At 38.5% G+C, this 23,356-nt stretch overlaps 1 protein-coding gene across 8 annotated transcripts in view; it reads left to right on the top strand.

Annotated features, from left to right (window-relative positions):
• Positions 1–23,356, top strand: part of SHANK2 (SH3 and multiple ankyrin repeat domains 2) — a 365,112-nt gene that overhangs the window by 110,499 nt on the left and 231,257 nt on the right. Inside the window, exon 1 of one of the 8 annotated variants that reach the window (XM_041129155.1) lies at positions 20,537–20,837. The exons of the other annotated variants lie outside the window; for them this stretch is intronic. Coding sequence (XP_040985089.1) covers positions 20,801–20,837 — 37 coding nt within the window. The 5' untranslated portion in view covers positions 20,537–20,800. Of the gene's footprint in view, positions 1–20,536; positions 20,838–23,356 lie in introns of those variants that run through there. 8 annotated transcript variants of the gene reach the window in all.

Genomic DNA, 23,356 nt, shown 5'->3' with positions numbered 1-23,356 from the left:
CCTAAGGAAAGGCTTCACAGACCCATATTCTGCTGGTTTGGGCTTCTTTAAGTTGGTGGTAGATAAAGAGGGTCTCTATTAAAGATTTTGGGCTCCAAATGACTCTGAACTCCCCATTTGGCCCTCAGAACATTGAGAAGATGGATGGAAATAGAGAAAGTGTTTCTAGTGTAAGATGCTATTCATTGTGACTAATAGAATAATGTTTTCTTAATATGTTTTATACTGTGTCCCTATGTATGAAATCATATATCTAAAGTAGTGTTTAAATGCTGTATTATCCCAGTCAGTATGTCAAACAGAATGCTAGGGGCCTGTATTTTCTTAAGATGTTTGACTTGCCATGGAAAGGGACTGCATTTAAACTGTATTCATGGAATCCTAGAATGGTTTGGGTTGGAAGGGACTTTGAAGGTCAGCTAGTTCCAAACCCCTGCCACGGGCAGGGACGCCTTCCACCAGACCAGGTCGCTCCGAGCCCCATCCAGCCTGCCCTTGAACACTTCCAAGGATGGGGCATCCACAGCTCCTCTGGGCAACCTGTTCCAGGGCCTCACCACCCTCACAGCGACGAACTTCTTCCTCACATCTCATCGAAATCTACCCTCTCTCAGTTTCAAGCCATTACCCCTTGTCCTATCGCTAAATACCCTTGCAAAAAGTCCCTCTCCAGCTTTCCCGTAGGTCCCCTTTAGGTGAACTGTCTCGGCACTTCTCCGCTCCGTGTCCCAGGGAGGCAGAGGGATGCACCCCTCCCTTTCTCCCCTTTGCTCCTCTGCTGGGTTTCCCGTGGCTGGGAAGCTTGGCCGCACGAGCCAGGAAGGAACTGCAGTGTGCTCAGGTGCATCCCAGTCGGAGCATCCCAGCTGGAGCTGTTGGGGAAGGAGAGCTGCGGGATGCACCGTAGAGGACACCTAGAGCTAGGCTAAATCTTTCAAGAGTCCGATGTACTCTAATGGCAACAAAGGGATTTAATGGGCCAGTGGAAACATCACCAAGCAGCCCTGCAGAACTTAATTTCTTCTGCCTTTGTTCGCAGGAGAGAGAGTACCATAATGAACAGAGACAGTGGTTAACAGCAAGGCAGAAAAAGCACAGCCTTTGCGTGGAGGTGCTATCGACAGTAATTTTTACATCACTTATACGTTGTACCACAGAAATGTTGTGCCTGATTAACAAAGCCTAACTCATTCTGGAACTGGTGTAAAAGGCTTTACTTAATTTTGGGCAACCTTCTGTGTGAAGACCAGTGAAAACTTCTTTATCAAATTTAAACAATTGTAAATGTGGAAAAATATTTAGAATAACAAATTTATTTTAAGAGTGGTCTTACTGTAAGGAGTACTGGATATTTATATTGTCAAGGAAAAAATAATGCAGTTCTGCACCTCACCTCACAGTTTTCTTGCGGATGACTTTTCGGCAAGGATTCTCTGTACAGGCAGCTTACTGTACGTGGTCCATCCTACCTTGTTCCTGGGAAAGCCAGTAAATGTGCAGCAGAAAAAGGACAACGTTGGTTAGAAAGCTTCTGCATAAAAAATAAATGTTTTATGGTACAGACCAAATTAGCAATTTAAAAATGTAAGCTGTCAGAACAATAGATCAAAAGAGAGACTAATATGCATTAAGATTTTTTTTTAAACTATATAACTACAGATTAAGATGTACATGGCAATAAATGGGGTAGTCCCCCATGAATAGTTCTCAGTGCAGCTGTCTTCCATCCACTATAAAGTGTCATTCATTTAATTTTGATGCACTGTGTTTTTTGTGAAAACCTTAAAACACATTGATTTTAATATTTTTTCATGTGTAATAAATAGGATACTAATTATGTATAAATATTTCTATGAATACAGATAAGTTTTTTTTTACAGGTTCTTTTAAGAGAATGGTTATTGCTTAATATCTACTGATGTGTTACTTTGGTGTTACTCTATTGATACTTCAATGTAGTTTACAATTCAGTTATTAATAGAAAGACTCCAAATTTCATCGAACAATGTAAGCTGGAATTTTTTAAATTATTAAAAACATAGCTGCTTAATTTTTATCCGAAGCCAACGGAATTTGGGCATAGAGGTCCTTTTGAACATCCTGGCTTTGGAATTTGATTGAGACAATGGCCTCGATGCTGCCCTGAGATTTGCAAGGTGTCTGCATGAGCCATGCAGAATTCCAGGGACTCTGCAAAGTAGGAGAATGGTCGTAGAATACACGAACTCAAATTTACCATATTTATTCATGTAAAATGTTTATCAAGAACAGTTTAGACAAGGAAAGCTTACATAAAGAGTTCTTGTAGTTTGCCTGCAGCAAGCGCAATTGTCTGTGGACATGTGTACATACATCTGGGTATATGCATATCCATTATTTTTTTTGCTGCAGTGAGTGACAGAAGCCATTTTAAAACAATTAAGTTCTCAAAACTTGAAGTAAAATGCTTCAAATACTTTAACAAAAGAACAACAGATCTTAGATTTTTTCAGTGTCCTTAGTATTATCAGAAGCATAAAGGAAATGTTAAACATTATTGTTATTTTAGGTGTATTTGCTTGTACTCTTTTGTCCCTTTAACTGTACTTTATCTCTCTGTCAATCTGAGTTTCAGAAATGAGTGTGACTAATAGTTTGATGCTGGATCAAAGGAAGAATTTTCAGAACTTAAGTACATGTTGGAGCAACAAAAGCCACATTCACAGTTCGCTAAAACCCAAATAAACTTCTTTTAAAATCAGTAGGGATGAATTAGCCAATACTTTTTCCATCATGAGTGTAAGACATAATTCAGATCATTTGTTTTCTTAAATGCTTGCATGGTATGTTTTGGAGGAATAAATCATATGGGATAGCCTTTGTATTATAGTAGAATTTGCCTCTGTTGTGGGGAAAGTTTGAAGATAAGTCAGTTAACTCCTGGTGAGAGGCATTCAGTTAGAATAAATTTCATTGCTATCAGTTATCACTGTTATGTCTCAAAGGAAAAGGAAGATTACTCAGTGTGTAGCTACACATTACTACAAGAAATTGTTGGGACGTAGATTCTGTTAGATTGGCTTTTATGAAGGCTGACAGTGCCTGGTAACTGCAATAGTGATAGAGTTGACAGCTTTTAAGTTTGCCTGTGTAGTGTTGACCCACTTAGAGCTGTTTAGAAATTTCCAATAACTGTTTTTTTTTAATTTTGGAGAAGAGTTCAATATCAGTGAAGTCAACATTTTAATGAAAATGTTTCAGTTTGGTGAACCTCTGAAATATTGTGCAGTGGCTTCTCTGCTCTTTGTCCAGCATTGGAGGTTATCTGTGCCTGGAGACTTGACAGTAAATCTCCAATCTCCTACCATCAGTTGCTCAGAGTTGCCCTTAGTACTCTCTTCTCCAGTCAGGTATCTTTTCAAGTCCATTTTATGTTAGTTCAGCCAAAGTGGTGGTGTGCTGTGCTGCAATATGAATGTTTTAAGCCTTTCCCCCCGAGCCCTAGCTAAAATATAGGAAGTTTTCAAAGCAGTTTCATTAGGGTTTGTTTTTCTTGGTTTAAAGTTATAATGTAGTGGCTTTGGAGATTTTTAAATTTTTTTATTCAAACTGTGGTATAACTAGGATTACAGGTTGTCAGAATCAAATCGTGCTGCATTTTCTACCATGGTTACAGCCTTTGTACTGAAATGTATAGATGTACCGTGATCTGTTTTTATTAGAAGTTGGAAATCTTGAGGACTGCTTAGTTCTGCTTAGTTTTGTGACATTTTCTGTTCTTGTCAGAATCTGCCATGGCAATTGCTTGACAAGGAATTAAAACCTCATGGGTTCCTAATTCTGCTCCATCTTTACCTGATAAAATGTTCATAAACACACAGTATGGGCCGTCACCTTCTATCTATAAAAAAAAAAGGCACTGAGAGCTGATCTAATTCTTAAAACTATCAACGTGCAACTGAAGAGGAATTTATACAAAGTATTTCTGGAATTTATACAAAGTATTGAAAACCAAAATACCCAAATGGGTTACAAAACCAATAAGCAAAACTACTAGTCCTGCTTCCGCTAGTTAGATCTCTTTAGCAGCTTTGAGCTGATCCAGGCTCGACTTAACTGATGCTTTAGGAGTTCCCTAAACTCTAAACTAAGAACTAAAGTTCTTGTATCAGTCCTCCCTGTTTCAGGAGGCAAAGAAAGAGGAAAAGCGTGACTGAACTGTCCCCATCACCCAGGCATCCCTGACTGATGGAACGAGAAGCCCTGCTGGGGAGCTCTGGTTTAATTAGTGCAGCTTTGAGTCAGCCCCCAAACGAAGGAGCAGAAAACATGCCTTAAGTCGTTTTTGTACAGTTCTTTTCAGTGCTTATATGACAAAAAGCTTAATAAATTAAAGAAAGATGAGCCTTTCAGAAGGTAGTGAAGGCACAGTTTCGTAACTAAGCATCTGAGAAACTTGGACCACTAAGGCTAGATAGTCACAAATCCTATTTGGTTATTGAAACCAAGTGACAACTTTCCAGTAATGGCTTCAAAGCTGTTAGCTGCCTTCTGTATTTTCAAAGGCTTCTCACTATGTATAAGGGAGGTTACACTGGGACACATCTTTTGATATCATATGACATTATGCAGTGCACCCGTCACATTGCATCATCATTGAAATAAACACTGTTCAGATCATGTCTTTTCCTTACTTCTTACATTAAAGCTTAATGACAAAAAATTGAAATTGCACAATGAGAACAAATGGATTCCTACTAGTCTTCTTTCTGCATTTGGTTTCAAAAGCTACGGTAAAGAGAGATGGAAATATTTCATTTTCCTGAAATCAGCAACCCTAATGAACAGTTATGAAAATTCAAAGCTTCACCCTTTGTAACCTCCTCGATGTTTTATTTTTGAAAATTTAGCTGGAGAAATAGGATTTGCTAAAGATCTGGTGTAGTACAACAGCTAGTTGAATCTTAATTTCCAGCTTACTATCTTCCTGCAGCATTTTGTGTGGGTGTTACCATCCTGTTTAGCCTTCCGTATCTCAAGCATTTCCAGTTTCCCCTGGGAGAGTTTTGCACATTCCAGTGCCCCTCATTGTTCAAAATTTAAATCAGCAACAGTTTGATGTCATGAAAAGACGTGATAAGATTGCCAAATTTAAAAAAAAAAAAGAAAAAAAAGTAAATTGGAATTCTTCTTTCATGATAGTCCTTTTATGCTTGAATGGAGACAACATTCAGGTCAGCACCGAAGCTCTCACATGATTACAGTAAGTCACAGTGTAGTACGAGGTCTGCTTCTGTGGCTTTTTTTGCCATTATTTTGGTGGCATACTACTATGCTGTGTACTTCTCTCTTCACATTTGCTTCTGTCTAATGCCTGTAGGGAATTTCAGCAGTGACTTGCACAGTAAAACAGCATCAGTAAATTATTTAAAATAGGTATAGTCACTTTAGTGTGATTTAATAATTAAAAAACGCTTTTAAGAAAAAGCCAGTTGCACAGAGACCTTTGGTAAGGAATTGAGAACCCTTGTTTGAAAACTGGTGGCTCTGGCCAGCAGCCCTGAAGTTTTTGGATTACCATGAATTTGCTGGTGGTGACAGTTACAGGAAGATCCTGTCAAGCACCTTACAGTCTCTGGTGTCTTATTTACTTTCTTATCACTTAGCAAATTCGGACCTACATTATCATTGCACATTCAGATCATTAAAACATTACCTCTTTCTTCTTTCCATTGCTCTCTTTTTGACAATTGTTTAATAATGTAGTTGCATCTAATAAATGGAATCTGTTACTTTAAATAAGCAGTATTGTATTAACAAATCCAGGATTTTCACATAAAATGTGAAATGCTCACTCTCACTGTGTACATGCACATGCACACATATATAGGGCTAGAAAAGCCTATGGCCAGCATTTTGTTTTCCACATATATAGCTATAAATCTCTGCAAAGCCCAGTGTAAATTGTGATGTTAGTTTTAGATTACAAACAGCTTCATTTAGCAAACCACACAGAGAAAGGTATTGCCTAAGGATGTAAAAATGTTTTATTTCCCTGAGAAAACAAAGTGGTTGCTATGGGACAGAAAACTATCTAATGGTGGCTTTTCACAGATACATGCTACTGGATAGAATTAGAATATTCAAACCACAGGGGGCAAAAATGTTGATTTTTCTAGGATATATTTTTGAAATATTTTTCTTAGTAGATCTAGATACTTTCAAGAAAAATAAAGAAGCGGGTGTTTTTCCGTAAGGGTACAATTTAATTGTTTTTTCTTTCCAGTCCTCCTAGAATACTGTGCAAATGAAAGATATTTGTTTAGTCAAGCCAGCTTTTAAATACCTATGAAGAAAAGTGCAGTCCTTTTGAATGCTGCATGATGATTTCTTAAGGTATTGGCTGGTACAAATAATGATTTTTTTTGTGTAGCAATATAATTAAAAATCTAAGCAATAAGTGAAAGTTGTTCCATAAATTTAATAATAACCCTCTTAAATGGTATTTTTAAATGAGGAAAACATTTAAATACTGATGTTTGAAATGCTACTGTGCCAATTCTAAAAGCACCCTCTGCATCATCCTTTAACTAACCAAACAGAATTATTGACTCAAAAGCCGTTGGGCTGTCTGGGGGTTGTTTGGCTCTGTGAAACGCATTGTGGTCCATCGCAAACCTTCTAATTAACTATCTGACCCCATCCGGCATGTGTAAGAGCTATGGTTCTGTCTTTTCTCTTTTCCCGTGAGATTTCCTATGAGACAGCAGTTTGTAACAGCCCCTGATCTTCCCCATTTGGAGGGGCTACAGTCCCACTCCAACTGTACCTACGTGGAGACTGGTAAAACCGATTACTTGAACTACAACTAAATACCGTGCGACTAGGGGTATAAAACTGCTACATCTCTACAGGTAGCTGATGCCTAATGGTGTAGAAATGTACATTTTAGGATATTTTTTTGAACTGGTTGTATGCCTGTGCCCCACAGAAGTATGTCTTTCAGAATTCAATTAAATGGAGCTAGAAAACATGCTTAGTGGTAAATCCAGCGTCCCTTAGCAGCATTTGCGGTAACCATTCACTATCCGGAGCATACCCAGAAATTGTGTAGGGACTTCTCAGGTGGATCTGCATGGAGAACGTTCGGTAAAGGATGTCTCGTTAGCTCTAGCACATTGCTTGCCTTGCCAGACCCTCCTGCCTCTTCAGAAATCACATGTGAACCATGTTCCCTTTTCCTCTTTGGTTTGGGAATATGCTGCAGAAATGCCAAGTCCAACAGTGCTTGCTGGATTTTGCTCTGTGCTTGCTGCACTCAAGTGCTTATGTTACTTACATGAATTACTTAGCACTTGTACTCTTTTTAAAAAATGATTTTAATGTCCTTCCTAGGTTATTACGAACACTAATTTTTAATGCCTGTAGATTAGTAATGAGTAAGCTCCTTGCTAATGCTTGAGAAAAATTGGTCTGTTTTTGCATAAAACAAAAAATTAAATTTGTTTTATAATATTTGTTTTCGTTCCTTTCATAACTTTATTCCCCTAACAAGCTTGAGGACCTGAGAGGTCTTGGCTCTCCAAAGAAATTTCTGCTGTGATCATGCTTGAAATTTCTACTAGCTGTGTGTGGCTTGCATGAATGCATGCAAAAATTGCTGCTTTAGATCATCCTGCTTTTGGCATGAATAGCTAAGAATATGATCTTGCAATATGATTAGCATTCTTGTATCCTCCCAAATTCCCTGAGTGTTTCTAGCACGTACTATCAAGCTAGGTAAGTCTTACTTGTGCTTTTTAAAAACTTTTTCTGAATGTGCTGTATTTTGAGAAGTTACTAAAATCAACTGACCATTGAGAGAGACCATTTGCCATTGCAAGCAGTCATGATTTCTGTCCTTAGTACCTGCTCGTACCTCCATTTACTCAGAAATATTCATCTGTGATTATTGCCATTAGTGTTAAATTTCTGCACTGTTTTGATTTCCTATCTCCTTTTCCCTATTTTTTCATACTGTTTAAAACTAGTCCCTAAATTTTGTCTCATAGTAATCCTCAGACTCCTGTTTAACAACTTCAGCCATCTTTCACAGTCTCCTTCCTCCAGTTCATTCATTGCAGGTATTTCTGGAGCTGCGACGTTGTTTTCTGCCAGCCAGTTTCCCGAACTGCCCATTCTTACGCCACCTTTATGGGCTGTTATGTGCTTATGAGGTCTATTCATCACGGCTAATCCAGTCGCTAGACCTGGGGGGGGTTCTCTCCTCTTTTTTCTTTATGTGTTTGCATGTCTTGTCTTTACAGTGCTCCCTGTTAGTGAAGACATGTTTCTGACCTGGCATGAACAGTTGTGTGTTGGGGGGTTTGTTCTGTCACTGATTCTAGGCACCGCCTGCACTAGGTAGGTACTGAAAATGCAGAATGTTGATAGATGTAAAGTAGTAATGGTGTAAAAGCCAAGAAAATGATCATCAGCCACAGACCTTTAGTTGGGAGATAGCTGCTTCCCCCCGCTCCCCAGCTTTTTCCTGTAAAGGAGAGTGACAGAATAGATAAGAAAGATCAATTGAATTTATGGACAAAGGTTTTCCCAGCCATAATAGTGCACAGCAACAATAGCCCTGACAGTTCAGCCCTTTGAGGAACACAGATGAAGGATAAAATCAGTTGGTAATCCTTAATTAGTGAGATTCTAAAATAAAATTCATGTTGAGACAGTCAGCTAGTGATAAGGAGAGAGAATTTGTATTTTGTTTATGATGTTATTTACCACTAGCAATATGTATTTCAGAAAAGGGTATCCATTCCTGTCAGTTAATGATCAGAAATTCTCATATAGTCTCTTCTAAAAAAACCCTAACAAACTTTAAATGCTAGGCTGCTTGATCATGTAAGCTGAAAAAAGTACTAAGTCAAAGAAAACCCTGCCCATTCTTTTAGGTAATGGACCAGTGGAGCACTAGTTAAAAATGAGTTTCCTAGTTAATATTTTGAACCTCGTCTGTTGAAATATTGATGATGTTTGAATAATGAAACGGAAGGCTTAGTGGGTTGTTCTTCTGTTGGAGTTGTACTCTGGAGAGTACGATTCACAGCGATTTCTGTCTACAGTTGTGAAATTTTTCACTTTTGCTCCACGGATTATTCCACTCCCTTGATGGACTAAAGCAGCAAATCAGTTTTCTTAATTTATTTTGCTAAGTCTAGGTTGCCCTAGAATACAGGGCAACAGTAGAGGTAGGGATAAACCGCACTGCTCTGTACAGGTTTCAGGTTGAAATGTGATTTGTGATGATGACTGTGGAGAGCTACCGACCTTCCAGCTTACCTGAGTGTTGTGAACCAGGGCTGCACCCTCTTTGCTCTTCCCAGTTGTCTGCTTAGAAAAATCCATGAACTATGATTGTCCAAAGGAATGACGGGGGAGAGGAGAAATATTTTGAATACCTTCTATGCTTTCATACTGTTTTATGTTCTATTCTTCTAGTTATCCTACATAGGTCCATTTCTGCTGTGCTGTAAGAGTCCTCTACCTTGCATCATACAAATGTTCCTTTATTTCTTGACTGAAATTCTGGTCCCATTAGAGTTCATAGCAAAAGATATACCACCTTTATGGGACTAGGATTTAAACAGCTGTGATTTTCTGTTTATGCATTACTTAACAACCTGTAGAATAAGAGGTGCATCTCTTCCAATGTCAAATCCCTGTGACTCTGTGAATGGTATAGGAGCTTGCTCAGAGCATTTACTTCTTGTAGTCTTCCCTACATAAATTTAAATCACTAATTAGTCACTCCTGCATCTTAATTATTTACTGTATTGTTTTTGGTTGCTATATGGTTTGATAAATCTTTATGTTAAACTGGTGTCTGGTATTCAGAGACTGAATAAGATTTGAGAAGAGGCTGTAGGAATTGCACCTTACTCCTTCGTGCAATGTGCAGCATCCAAACGTATGCTGCTTTCTTGTTTATATACCACATGACATACACTTTCCTGAGTCATTGAGTACTGTGATTCCTATGCATCTTAAAGGAGTAATCCATTTTCATTTTCTCCATTGAAAATCTCTTTCAGCTTATATCTCCCAGATTCACTGGGAATCCCTGGAATTTCACTGTATTTTCTGCATATCTTCTAGCCCTTCCACTTCCATTTATACTTTATTTCTTGACCTCAGATGTGTCCTGTGAGTCCCATTTATTCCTCCTCCTTCTTTTCTGCTGATAACTCCTTTGATGTTGCTTGGAGCTTCCCAACATAAAGGAAAGCATGGTCCTAGCCAGGGGGACTTAGGGTGAGTCATTTCTAAATTTCTTGCCGAATTCTCAACCAGGAAAAATATATTAAGACTTTATGGAAAATTTACTCTTGCAGTGATTCTATAAAAGTTTTCCCCAACTTCATGAATTTCTGTTTCACCGCCTTTCCGCCAGTCATCGGCCAGCTGAGCGTGTGGTCTTAGGCTTTCCTGACCTCCACCGGGAACACGGCATGGGGGTGCAAATAATCTTTGCCCGTTTTTCTGTCCCCCATTGCAACAGAGGCGTCCTGGGACTGTGGTCACCTGCACGTTGTCTAGAAGCAGTGGTTCCTCAGAAGCCGGAGCTGCTGGGGGCTGCTTGCAGGGTTGCTGCACCGCAAGTTCCCAGGGAAACTGTGTCTGGTGTCCGCTGGTGGAGCTGAGGGCTGGATCTTTCCTTCATTTTAGGCCTCTATTACAAACGTTAATAAACAAAAAAATATTGCAAGTAATTTGAATTTGCTTCTCAACTGAAGCTTCCTAATGTAATATCTGAAATACATATTTTATGTTACCCTGTTTTATCTGTTCTGTCTTATGTACACTTTTCTTTTGATACATAGCCTATTTTTCATGCGCATTTTTCCCTTATAAAGATGTACTGTTTATTAGTTAAAATTCTCATATCTGAAATTGTGCCCTTGAGTATATGAGTACAATCACCATAACTTAATTTAGATATGCTTCTGTGGATGACGGCAGGCTAGATCCTAGGTGGTTAATGCCAAATGATCCTTCCTCTAATGAAAGTGCTGGTGGACACATAGAATAGTTACACATGTGTACAGGTAATACCAACATGAGAATGATTTCTCTCCTAAACACACAGTTTGCAATTATTCCGAAACATCAAGAATCTGCACCTGAAATGCCGTGACTTGGTAGAGAACAACATATGCAGTTTGCTTATTTATACAATTACTCTCCTTTCTCTGATGCCATTCTTTTTTAGGGATGTGCATTGCCATTTTCTACTAGCTTTATTTGCATCTCTTCTTGTCCGGAAGAAAACAGAGTTATTTTGAAACTTGAATGCGGAAGTCAAATTTTATTGTAGTACTCATGATGTCCGGGGGTGTGACTGCCAAATAATATCCAGAACACTTCTATTTTCATAGTAATGTCTTGGATGTCAGCCATGCATTTTCCGCTGAATTAATGAATAACATGTAGCTATATCTACCACTGCTGCCAGGAACATAAGAATAAATGGTAATATTTCTGAAATAGTATGTACATAAGATTACTTTTTGTTAGTGGGTTTTAAGCTTGCACCTTTATTCTTTCAATTGATCTTATTTACCTGCTCTGACTTACTAACCTATATAAACAAGAGAGTCCTTTTTCGTGTTCTTGTTACATAAAATCTAAATTCAGCTGTCAGTGCACCATCTCAAAACTTAATCTGCAGGCAACATCAAGAAATAGGCTACACTGGGGGGAAAAAAGAAGTCTTCCCTCAACATTTTCAAACATTGTAAAATGCAAGTGATAATGTCTTGAACCAGAAGTAGGCAGAGTATTGCTAATATTATTTTAATTATTAATCCACCTCAAAAACTCTTCAGCGAGCAAGCCTTCCTTTCTCAATGGGATTAACCACTGAGAACATTAAAATGCTGCAAACACCTACATATTTGTACAAAGATAACCCCCTGTTACAGCGGATACATTCTTTTTTTATCCTTTCTTATTTATACCAGCATGATTCATTAACAGTTATTTCTGAGATGAAGAAATGTAGGCTACTAATATAATTTAAAATGCTGTTATTTTAATGAATGTCAGCAATGTTTTAGTTTCTTTTTAACACCAAATGTCTAAATGGAACTAAGGATAGTGAGACAATTATCAGCTTAAATTATTGGGCTTTATCTTTTAAAGATCCTGCCTGATAACATGACTTTAGATAGAGCTTGCCCTCCTCTATTTAGAAGAGAAGATATTTTGAGGGTTGAATGGTTGTATTGCGTATCTACTATGTGCAGCATAAAATACAATTGGAAATTTGCAGTGAGAGACTCTCTACTCCGGTAACCCAAATGTGCATCGTCTCAAAAGTGTAGGTATAACTTACCTGGTGCTCACAGTGCTTAGGTCCACTTTGGAATCGAGACGATGAGAATAAGAGCAAATGAGGAATTCTTGCTCACAACTTGCAGGTTCATGAGCTTCAGGGAGGCTGCAGAGTCAACGATTTAGTTCTCTTGGCACTTAGTTTATGGTTTGTTGATAATACCTCTGCCAGAATAAAAATGGGCTCCTTTTGCTGCTCTACTGTAAAATAAGAATTAAAGTGGTAATGCAAGTTTTTGTCATTAAATACATCATAAAGTAGCGTGCATCTGTGGGAAGCCAACCAGCAGAGTGAAAAGCTTTCCCAGTTCTGTAGTTCCTTTGCTAACAGTTCAAGCCCGGTTATGTCTCTTCAGTAAAATACTGTATTCTTTTCTCAATGAAAATATTACCCTCAAAGTGCAATAAGGTATTAAAAAGATACAGCAATGTTCTATTAACTGCTTGATTGTTCCCTCCTCTCTTCACAATTGAACTTCGGCGTATGACAGTTGGGTGATTTTTTTCCACTGTTGTTAGGCATTTATGCGTTGTGACCTCCTATAAATCTTCCTCTTCTGGATAAGCTACCTCATACACTGTTTTCTTGCCCTGCTCCCCCGTTCTATCTCTGTCCATTTGTCTTCCTTGCTAATTTCATGTAACTTTGCCATGACATGGTATCTTCTAGAAATTATCTTTCCTGATGCACTCTTATGTGCCATTTATTTCCTGTTGGCTCTGGGTGGCAGGAAGGTTATCCTTAGAGAACTGGTGATAGAAGCAGTGAAAGGCAGCTGTACCCATGAGAAGAAGGGAAAACGAGATTGAAAAATGGCAGTGAAGGACACCAAGATTTAAGAGTTGAAGAAGAGGGAGGAACTGGAGCCAAAAGAAGATATTGTGGCTTTGTTTCTTTGCTGTTCTCTTATAATTCCTGCCTTGGGCTAACTCACGCTCATGCATGAACTTTAATGTCATGGCTTGGTTTCTTCTGTCATTTGCCCTGCAGGAAATCAGGAGTAACTGTATGTTTGAGAGACACTTGAGCTGGAGATGGGCTATAAAGCTGGCATTCATAGGAGGTATACTTCTCTATCCTTACACACCTTGTGTTATCATTTAGACTTCTGCACAGGTACTGTAAAATGTTGTCAGAGCAGAGTGGATGCATTTCATATCTGATGTGCTGGGGGAATAATGCTGAAAGATAAAAAGCCTGGAGAATTGGATCCAACTGACTGACACCTGAAATAGTACAAACAAATTTACCCAAGGCCCCCCACTCTCCCAGCAGTTACCGTTGTCTATATAAATTCTATCAGCATAATGCATATGCCTCTGGCACACCATTTGACCACTTTGGCTAGTTATGTATTTTGTAACTTCTACGAGAGTCCAATCTTTTTTTTTTCCCCCCATTGAGAGCAAGATACACTTTTCAGTTATGAAAATGGTGTTATTCTAAATAAAACTGACATGATCCACCAACACTTTTGGAAGCACAGATGCTTTGTCCCACTATTTACTAAAGAGGTTCACACTTAGATTAAAGCAGTGAAATCAAATCACTGAATAAAGCCTGGAACAACATAATGATTTAAGGAATTCGTTGAGAGCTTTTGGTAGGAGGAGAGTTACACAAAGGCAAAATTAGATTGTTTTCTGTACAACACCAGAACGCAGAAACAGCATGCAATCCAATATTGGTACATTTGTTTTTCTAAGCATCTTGTGTAGTTTCATTTGTCTTTGTTCTCCTCTGCAACATCAGACTGCAACCCACAAATTTGTATACTGCATCCAAGGCCCATCAGTGTCAGACATTAAAAGAAGAATCAGGCATCTTTCTTTGCAGGAGCTACCAGCCATGAAAATCTCCTCTCTCTGAATGACACCGCATATTTTTTATTTTTTTTTTCAGCATAAACTATGTGGGTTGGGATATGAACAGCCCCCTGATGTTAAATGATATTTTCCCCAACTTAATGTATACATAATGCAAAGAACAAAATTAATTTGTTTTGTAATTCAGTGGTTCTGTGTGGTTCTGCATCAGGACTAGATTTCCCAGTGTATTATTAGTGGAGAAAATTGCACCATCCTTTCACCGGCTTGTTTAAAGAGCATAAGAATTTGCAGTGAGATATAATTATATTTGATTTGTATTTTCTGTCGTATTGTTGGAGGTGAAAGAATGCAGCTTCAGGGGTTCACACTTGAATGCTTTCAGTTCAAGCTGATAGTCTGAGCTAAATAGATCTTTCTGTCCAGATACCGTACAAGTTGTTAATCTCTTGCTTCAACGACACTTCTAAGTAGCTGGTTGCTAATAGTCCACTGCTGTATAAAGATGAACAATTCTGGATGAGTTCTACTTGCTGATGAAAACAGACCTTGAAATGAGCCCAGTCCATATTTAAAGAGGTCAATTAAAACAAGTATTTCCATGTTTTATCTGCTGCAGATCGCCTGTTGCCTTTCTTGAAATGGTTCACAATAGCTATTTACTTTTTAAAAGATTTTCTTTTTCCTTGTCTTCACAACCAGCAGAGAAAACTATTTGTTATCTGAGTGCACAAATGTCTAGAAGGTAGATACAAATATGTACTGTAGTTATTTGTATTATTCAGAGTAAGATTAGATGTTACTTTCAACCCAAACATGCATAATGGAAATGAGGGGCTACGGGTGCTCCGGGAGCGTAAAACCTTGAGAAAGCCTTCTCAGAGCTGGCCTTCCCGTTCCCCACCTCTGGCTGAGGGAGAATACTCTGCAGAAACAGAACTATGTAAAATACAGGTTCTTATTTGGATGAGTTGCTGTTTCGTTATAGGAGTATACCTGTTAGAATGAAAGTGAGCCATACATATTTTATTCAAATAGGCTGCTTTCTTCGACATTGCTGATAGATTTCAACCACGCTTTAAAACTCTCCTTCAGCTCTTGTAGCTTTCTCTCATTGCATTTGCTTTTCTCTCTCTTCAAGCTGCGACTTGCAAGACATCTCGCTCATTATTGGCCATTGTTTCCTCCCCACTTCCAGCCTTTCGCTGAAATAGGAGGGTTTCATTTTCCCACCTTTTAACCTTCCATTGTGCCGCTTCTGCCTGCACCCCTGACCCAGATTCCTCACGCAATTGCAGGCTACAAAGCAGCCTCTCATCCTTGGGGACGGAGGTTTTATTTCGGTTCTCAGGTAAATTCTAATCTGTGTATCCGTATCGCTGCAGTCAGAGCTTCAGCTGTTTGCGGGTATTGCCACATCGAGCCCGGTAAATTTTTTTTTAAAAAAGGGAAACCCCATGATAGTCAAGCTTTTTTGGATCATGATTTCTAAACCTATTATCTTCTAGCCTATCAAAGAGATTTCAGACATTAGTTCTGACGTGTAACAAGTTTTAAGCAATACTTAGCAATTTTTAAATGTAGTCTAAGTAGAAGATTCTCTGTATCTTCTTGATATTGTGTAAGCATCTGAAAGTAAAGCCATAAGGTGAACATGTCTCCCTTCTGCACAAGCATGCAGATCTTTGAATGTTATTCTTGCATTACTGCTGTAATCTTAGTGAAGGCTTATTTATAATCATGTGAGTATGGCAAGAAAGAGGGATTGATTTTAATTTCCCATGATTTTAAGCTCATTTATATGGCAACTGTACATTCATCAACTGTTAAAATTCCTTTGAAATGTGCCCACAAATCTAGACACCTCACATGGTTAGTTATTAAAATACTTCTAATAACAGGAATTCAGTAAAGTGTTTTCTGCAGAATTGGAGAGCCTAGCAGTGGCCACTTCACTCCCCCATGCAAAAAATCGCCTCTAATTAAGCCATCCACACAGCTCTGGCTTTTGCTGGACATCCGAGAGCCTTTCCAGCTCCTCGTTGGTGTTTTTCTAAGCAAGTTCTGTGAACGTAGTCGGTTCCTGGTGAGAGCAGAGTGAGGCTAGCCCTTGTCACGCAGAGCAAAGTTTGGGGACGGCAATGTAGCAGAAATGCCAGGTGACGGAAGGGACGTCTGGCACATGGCTGTGTAACTTGCACTGCTATTTTTTGTTTTTTCTTTCTAATTGATAACTCTTGCCATCTGTTCCTGAGCCATCCCGCTGCTGTCCTTTCCTCCACGCAGTCTCCTGCCCCCATTCTACCCTCCAAACTTGGACTGATTGCCTGAAGGCTACTAACAAGAGCTGAGTGGTACCACGAGTAGCTGGGTGGGTGATAAGAAGATGCTAACGGTGGCGAGAGAGATACTAATGTTAGGTCAGCTGAGGCTGGGCTCTTCGAGCATCGTTTGAGTGGGCTCAGATCCTTCTCTCTCAGTGCTGGTTTAACTGCATGTTCCTGAGCAGACTCCCCAGATTTTTTTCAGAAAAGTAATTAAAAAAACCCTTTTGCTTTAGAAAATAGGTTTAGTTGTTCCTCTGGGGTGGATTCCTTCTGAATCTGTCACCACTGCCTGTGTTCCTGACCACCTTGTGGCTTTCTGGAATAAGTAAGTAATCTAGAAGCACTGTACCAACCCAGAGTTTTTTGGGGTTGGTTTTTTTTTTTTTTTTTTAGGAGTCTTTTTGTACTTTACAGTCTATATTTGAATCTGTCTTTTCTTGTCTAACTCTCCATTTGGTGGCTTAGCATACGGGAAGCCTATTTTATAGTGGAGAGAAATGCATTTATACATGCTAAGAACTGTATTTTTAACAAAAACCTAGATGTGTATACAAGTTAAAGGGATTTTTTCTGGCAAGAACTCCAAAATGGACAAAATCAAAAGAGAATAAAGGCAATCATAACTGTGTTCTACCATCATCTGGGAAGCCCTTGGTCTTAGAGGTGTGTTGGGGGGGGGGCGATTAAGTAAGAGCATGTTCGGTCAGATAATTTTTTGCTTTTTCTAGAGGCATTTAAGTGCCTAAAAGTAGATCCTCAAGGGTATGTAAGTCACTGATTTTCCATAGATTTCTGATGGGAGCTATGGACTGAAATACCTATAAAATTTGGGAGCCTGATGTTACAAATGTGCAAAAAAATGCTAATCAAAATTAACTTAAGAGCCCACGTTTTGATTCCTGTTTAAGGGGCCCTTTTCTTCTCAGAGGCATCCCCATGCAGAGCTCACATGCATTTTCCTGAGCACCTACAGAAGAAGTATGGAAATTAGGGCTTACCTCACCTCTATTTGTACGGTTCTTCATGATTTTTAGATTATGGATGCTAATGGTTTGTGGGTTATATTGTTGTTGTGTGCTAGCATAGTCAAATTATTAGGTTTTTGTCCTGAGCTAATAATACCAAGACTACCATTGTGAGGCAGAAAATCTTTCAGGAAAAGGTGGAAGCTGCTGGAATATTTTCTTATTTAACTTCCCAACACCACAGATTTTGGGACTTCAGTTAAAATAAACAAATTCTAATAAGCTATTAGTGAAAATTGGAAAAAAACAGAAACCGCAGCTGCAAATAGTTCACTGACTTCTTTGACTGTCATATTTTCCAATTGTACAATAGTGTTTATTGCAGTAGGTTCTGCCATGTAGGAAGAAATTATATTTCCTGTGTTGGGGAAAAGGCAGACAGTTAAATGGAATAAAATGGTCACTCATCAGGTGATATATCTGATAGTGTAGATCAGAAAGACTTCCCACAATTTCCACAAAACTCAATAATTTCACGTGACTTTAATATTTTTTATGTTTTTATAACACTGATTAGAAACCTCTAGATGATGAAATGCTACAGCTCCGGCAAAAATCTAATAAAAACACCTCCTGGGATTGATTTTGATTGACGACAGTTGCCTGTCTGTTTTTATTTTACTGTATATGAACGGACATGAATGAGCACAATTGAGTTAACCCTTTCATCGCCTAACTGCTGTGATTAGGTACTTAGGCTATCATTACTTTGAAACACTGACACCCACATAAAGGAAAAGGCAGTTTGAGGATTCAACTCCTGGGTTTCTACACCAGTGTCACCTCAGTAGAACACCCAGGATGTTTGGCTTAGAGGAACATGAGCAATGCTGAGATCCCATCCCTTTGGAGACAGTTAATGCTCATAGCCTGTATGTAATTTTCTGTGACTGGTGGTATGCTTATTAAAGCACAGAACTGAGCATAGGGAGGCAGTGATTTTCTTCTTTTCCTGTGGGCACGACAGGTAATTCTCCTCTTGAAGTATACGGGGATCAATCTATGCTCTGTATTGTCAATGGACAACCGTGCAGCGGCACAGCCCGTAGGTTATCATGCGATTGCTAAAAGTAAGGATCACCAGCAAGCACTTGCCCAGCTTTTACAAAGGACTACCTCAGCCCCGTCAGGAAGCAAAAATTAAGATTACAGTCTCTTTCCTGAGCATTTCAGGAGCAACCACCATAAAACTCGCTTCTGTTGGTCTCCATTTGGCTATCGAAGCAGGAGTACTACCAGATACTGAGGTTTTCATGCGGAATTCACGAGCCCTCGCATACTATTGGCTAAGTTTAGTTAGAAAACAGTATGGAAATGTAAAATATTATTAATAATTATGGTTCCTTTGTCATTTGTAGCTCCAAATATAATCGGGGGATTGAATGAAGGTATTAGAAAAAGTAATGTGCAGAAGCTCGTAATTCAAATTAGTGGCACGGTTGTTCTGGTGTAGCAGTTCTTGTTCTGGAAACGGTATTGATTCTTCGGGGGAGTTAATTAATGCACATATTTATAAGTTAGCAAATAACAGGTCAAAGTTATTCTTTAGAAAGCTTTGCATCTTTTCAAAGTTAAGAAGAAAATTCTTCCTGTCAAATAAAGACATTTAATGATGTACATATGCTGTGTCCGACATTTCCTCTGGTAAGATTGCCACCTGCTAAAAATAGTCACTTTTAAAAATAAATTGAACCAAAGTGTAAAATTATATAATTAAGAGAAATGTTCCTTTCTTTTTAAATTAATAACTATGTAAACACTACAATGTTTAAACTATTGAATTTATTTATGCTTACTAATTCTTTTCAATGTTACGGTACATATGAGATAATTATGCATACAGAGGTTAAATTCATTTAAGTCATTTATTTTCTGTCTTGAAGCAGTTTTCTCAGTAAGAAAAAGACCCAGTTTTCAAAATAGATGCATTAGCGATCAGCAGATATGTCTGAAATGGAATAAATATTTATTAACTGTTATATAGTTGATACTATTTGAAGGCAATTTTTTAATGTATGTTAATCTTTTTTTTATACAGTGAATTTCCTGTTCTTTGGAATCTTTATATCTTACATTTAACTAGTTATGCCTAAAATTTTTGTGATTGTTAGCACCTCCCCCTTGCTTCCTATCTGCCCATTTCAGTAATTTGCTCTTCCTCTGGGAGAATGTTTGCACTGGCTGGCATAGCTATCTATAGAATTTTTTTTCAGAATTAGTACTTTAAAAAGTGCAATGGCTACATCATTTATTTTCTGGCATCTGCACTGAATTTAGCAAAGCGGCTTGGTCAAATTTTCTTATTTTTATCCTGTGCAAAAAGAAATTCTGGTTTATTCCAGCGCAGTGGAAGAGGAGTGGAAAATAAGTGTGCTTGTATCATCTCATCTGTTTCAGACTGCAATATAGGCCATGTTAAGATATTCTTTTTAGTGCCAGTTTTGTCTCCATTCTTAACGTAGTCATTGTGTGAAGCTTGGTGTGATTTGTACTTTTCTTCAAATTGGCTCTTTGGAGCATTGCAGTAAGCAAGCAAATAAATAGCGAAAAGCAAATAAATAGCGAAAAGCAAATAAATAGCGAAAAGCAAATAAATAGCGAAAAGCAAATAAAAATAGCAGAAAGCAAATAAATAGCAGAAAGCAAATAAATATAGCAAAAAGCCTCTGCGCACAGAGTCAGCTGTGCAAGTTTAAAAGCCAAATGCACTTCTGCAGCAGCTCTCATCTCTGTCGAGGTTTTCCTTTCCCCAGTTGCAGCCTGCGGAGCGCCGCTGCAAAGCACCTTCTCACACCTCGCTCCCCCCTGCCCTTCGTATATATGAATTTTTGGCCCCCTCGGAGCTCCCTCAGCCCCGGCGTTCGCTCCTGCACAAATGCAGCGCTGGCGGAAGGAAGGGTATCTATCGTCTGCAAGGCTGTGGCGGTGGTGTTCACATGACTAATGCTGTGAAAGATAGCAAGATTTTTTTTTTTTTTTTTTTGAGCAGCTCCAGTCTATGCACAGTTGGCTCCCAGCTGACAGACAGAATGTGGGGTGGGCTTTGTCACCAGAACGCTGGGTACTGCTTGCCCAGCTATGCTCGCAATTACACAGTGCCCAGAAACCTGCTGCTTATGTCAGGGTGCAGGCAGCCTGAACACATAGAAATTGGGTAGCTTTATTATTTTTTTTTTTTTTTTTTATTTTTTTTTTTGCCTCTTTCTTCCCAGCAAAGGTTATATAATGAGGGGATTGCTGCTAAAGTAAAAAGGGAAAATGAAGTCTTTGTTAAATGCCTTCACAAAGAAAGAAGGTAAGCAATGAAAGCAGAACACTTTGATGTTTCAGACCGGTGTTTTCTTGTGTACATTTAATATGACTGGCTTAGTGACTCTATAATTAATCAATTCCTGCAATTTCTTTTTCAAAATTATTTTGTGTTAGACAGTCCATTTAGGTAGCTGATTATTAAGGCTGGGTGTGACTTTATTCATTTTAGGTTTTTCTCTGAAGAGTCAAGTAGTTATAAAAATGTGTTTGTTCCCTAAGAAATGCATTTGAAGACATGTAAGGAATTTCCTAGGTGAATTTTTGTCAGTGAATGGTGTTGAATTGCCCCTTCAGATGTATGAAATGCCAGGAATAGAATTCTGAGAGCTGGAGGAAGGATTAAATGGTACTTTCAGGTATGATTTTAGGGATGATAATTTTAAACTTTAGGGGCATGAAATTAGTTCAGGCATTTTTTGTGTCATTTTTTATGAAGTGTTTTTCCCAAACAAGTTTTGCAACAGTTATACTTACAGTTCTGAACATGGTGAAATATTAGGGAAAAACAATGTCCAACAGGGGTTAAAGCGTGGACATTTGCATTTCATCATTTTGTGTTGTAGTTATTTTTTTATTGTGAAAATAATATAAATAATGCCTATAAGAAGCAGCTAAAAAAATATCCACCCACTTACAGTTTGCAGATTGCTGGGGAAAAGAAACAGTTGGGTGGAATATTAATCACTTTAGGCACGGAAATGCTTATTTTTAACTCTTTCTATAAAAGATTTGTGTTAGACATACGTCAATTGGTGTAATTAGTTGTCCCCTTTCCCGTTTATTTTCTGTAGTAAAGGCTAATTTTGCTTGTAGTTCTCTGCTTAAGAATAGAACATTAATAGCAAAGCAAAAGCTAACTCCTAAATGGTCATGTCACATCCTTCTAAGGTATGTAAGGGCAAAAGAATTAATTTAATCTGGTACCTGGAGAGTGTGTATACGTACAAAACATACCCCGTTTCTTAGTAGGAATGAACGTGCCCGTTTTGTGTTTTCTAAAATCTGTCGGTATAAACGTGCTCAGCAGTTCTCCGTCCGTCCTGTCACCGTGCCCGAGCACCGTGCCCCTCGTGCTCCCTCCCACTCCTGCCAGGAGATATCCCACTAACCTCTCGAAAGTTACAGTAAACATCCCCCAAATGTTGGCAATATTCAGCTTTATCAGTCTGTGGCTGGAAGGCTCGGCAGTCTGATTCGAGCGTTACCTCTTTAAGGTCATGAAAAATTAAAATCTAAGGGTCAGATCCAATTTTTACTGAAGTCCAAGACAAACTTGGGTGACCCTAAGGGAACAGCATTAGACCTTCAGGTAGCAAACCTGTATGTGCAAAACATTCCCTATATTCAGTTCTGTGTGCTTTCTCCTTTGCTGGAATGATTACAGTAGCTATTCTGCTTTATTGTACCTGGGAAAGGTCCCTGTCTTCAATGAAATAATTTCTAGAGCCGTATTCCAATGGCAAAAATACAGGAAGGCACAAAGGGCACGTCTATGTCACATACATCAATCTAGAGGATCTGTATAGGTCAATTTTGGAAATTAGTGCTGTGAGTTTTCTTTAAGTTGGTGCTAACTGGGGCTTTCACCGTGACATTTAAAGCACCAAGGTGCTTTCAGTGACATACTCTGCTGCTGTGAAACCTTAAAAAAATATGAAATATGAAAAAACTTGGAATATTCTGAAAACTAGACAGTTTCTAGCATAAATATTGGACTTCTATGCTTTATCCCCTTTAACAGCTTTTAAAGACTACTTCCCTTATTTCAGCCTTGTTTCAAATGAAATATGATGGAAATGAATTTAAAGACCTTTCTCTCTGTGCACACTGTTCTCTTGTGTGGTTGTTCTGATGTTGTTGAGCTATTTACTGTAGAAAGTTTCAGCTCATTAGAAATAGGATGTTATTTTAAAATATTCAGAATCGCAGTTAATCATAAACCGATTCTGGTGAAAATGTTATAAACCCTTTTTTTACTAGCAGTTCCATCGTTATGTTATAAATATGCTTTCAGTTTTGCTCTGAAACCTTAAATTTTGCTGTGTTCTCTCAATTAAAGGCTGTATTTCAAGGCAGGACAGATTGATTCCTATGTATATTCATATTTATGTGAATTTATTTACTTGCACAGTATGACAGACGTTCTTATTCGGGGTTTTGTGTGTTTTTGAAGGGTATTGAATGCGTAGACATTTCTGGCACTTTATAAATGGCATTTACTGGCACTTTAGACATGTAGGATGATATTTTATGGGGCTTCTTTCCCAACTGAAATACGATTTTTTGAAAATTACACCAGCTCAATAAAGTCCTCAGAATAATGCCTGGCTGCCTTTTGTTAGTTATACTCCTGTGACTTTTCAGATGTAAATATGTGCACTTTGGATCAAATCCTGCGACCCCATGAGTTCCACTGAAATTAATGAGAGTAGTTGCATGAATGGGGACCGAGGCAAGTGTGAGTTTTCGGGGTCAGATCCTTTATTACCTTATAATATGGGT

The sequence above is a fragment of the Aquila chrysaetos genome, chromosome 16 (assembly GCF_900496995.4).
Source record: "Aquila chrysaetos chrysaetos chromosome 16, bAquChr1.4, whole genome shotgun sequence".
Taxonomy (NCBI): Eukaryota; Metazoa; Chordata; class Aves; order Accipitriformes; family Accipitridae; genus Aquila; species Aquila chrysaetos.
The sequence above is the reverse complement of the archived record's forward strand: the minus strand, read 5'-3'. Positions and strand labels throughout refer to the sequence as shown.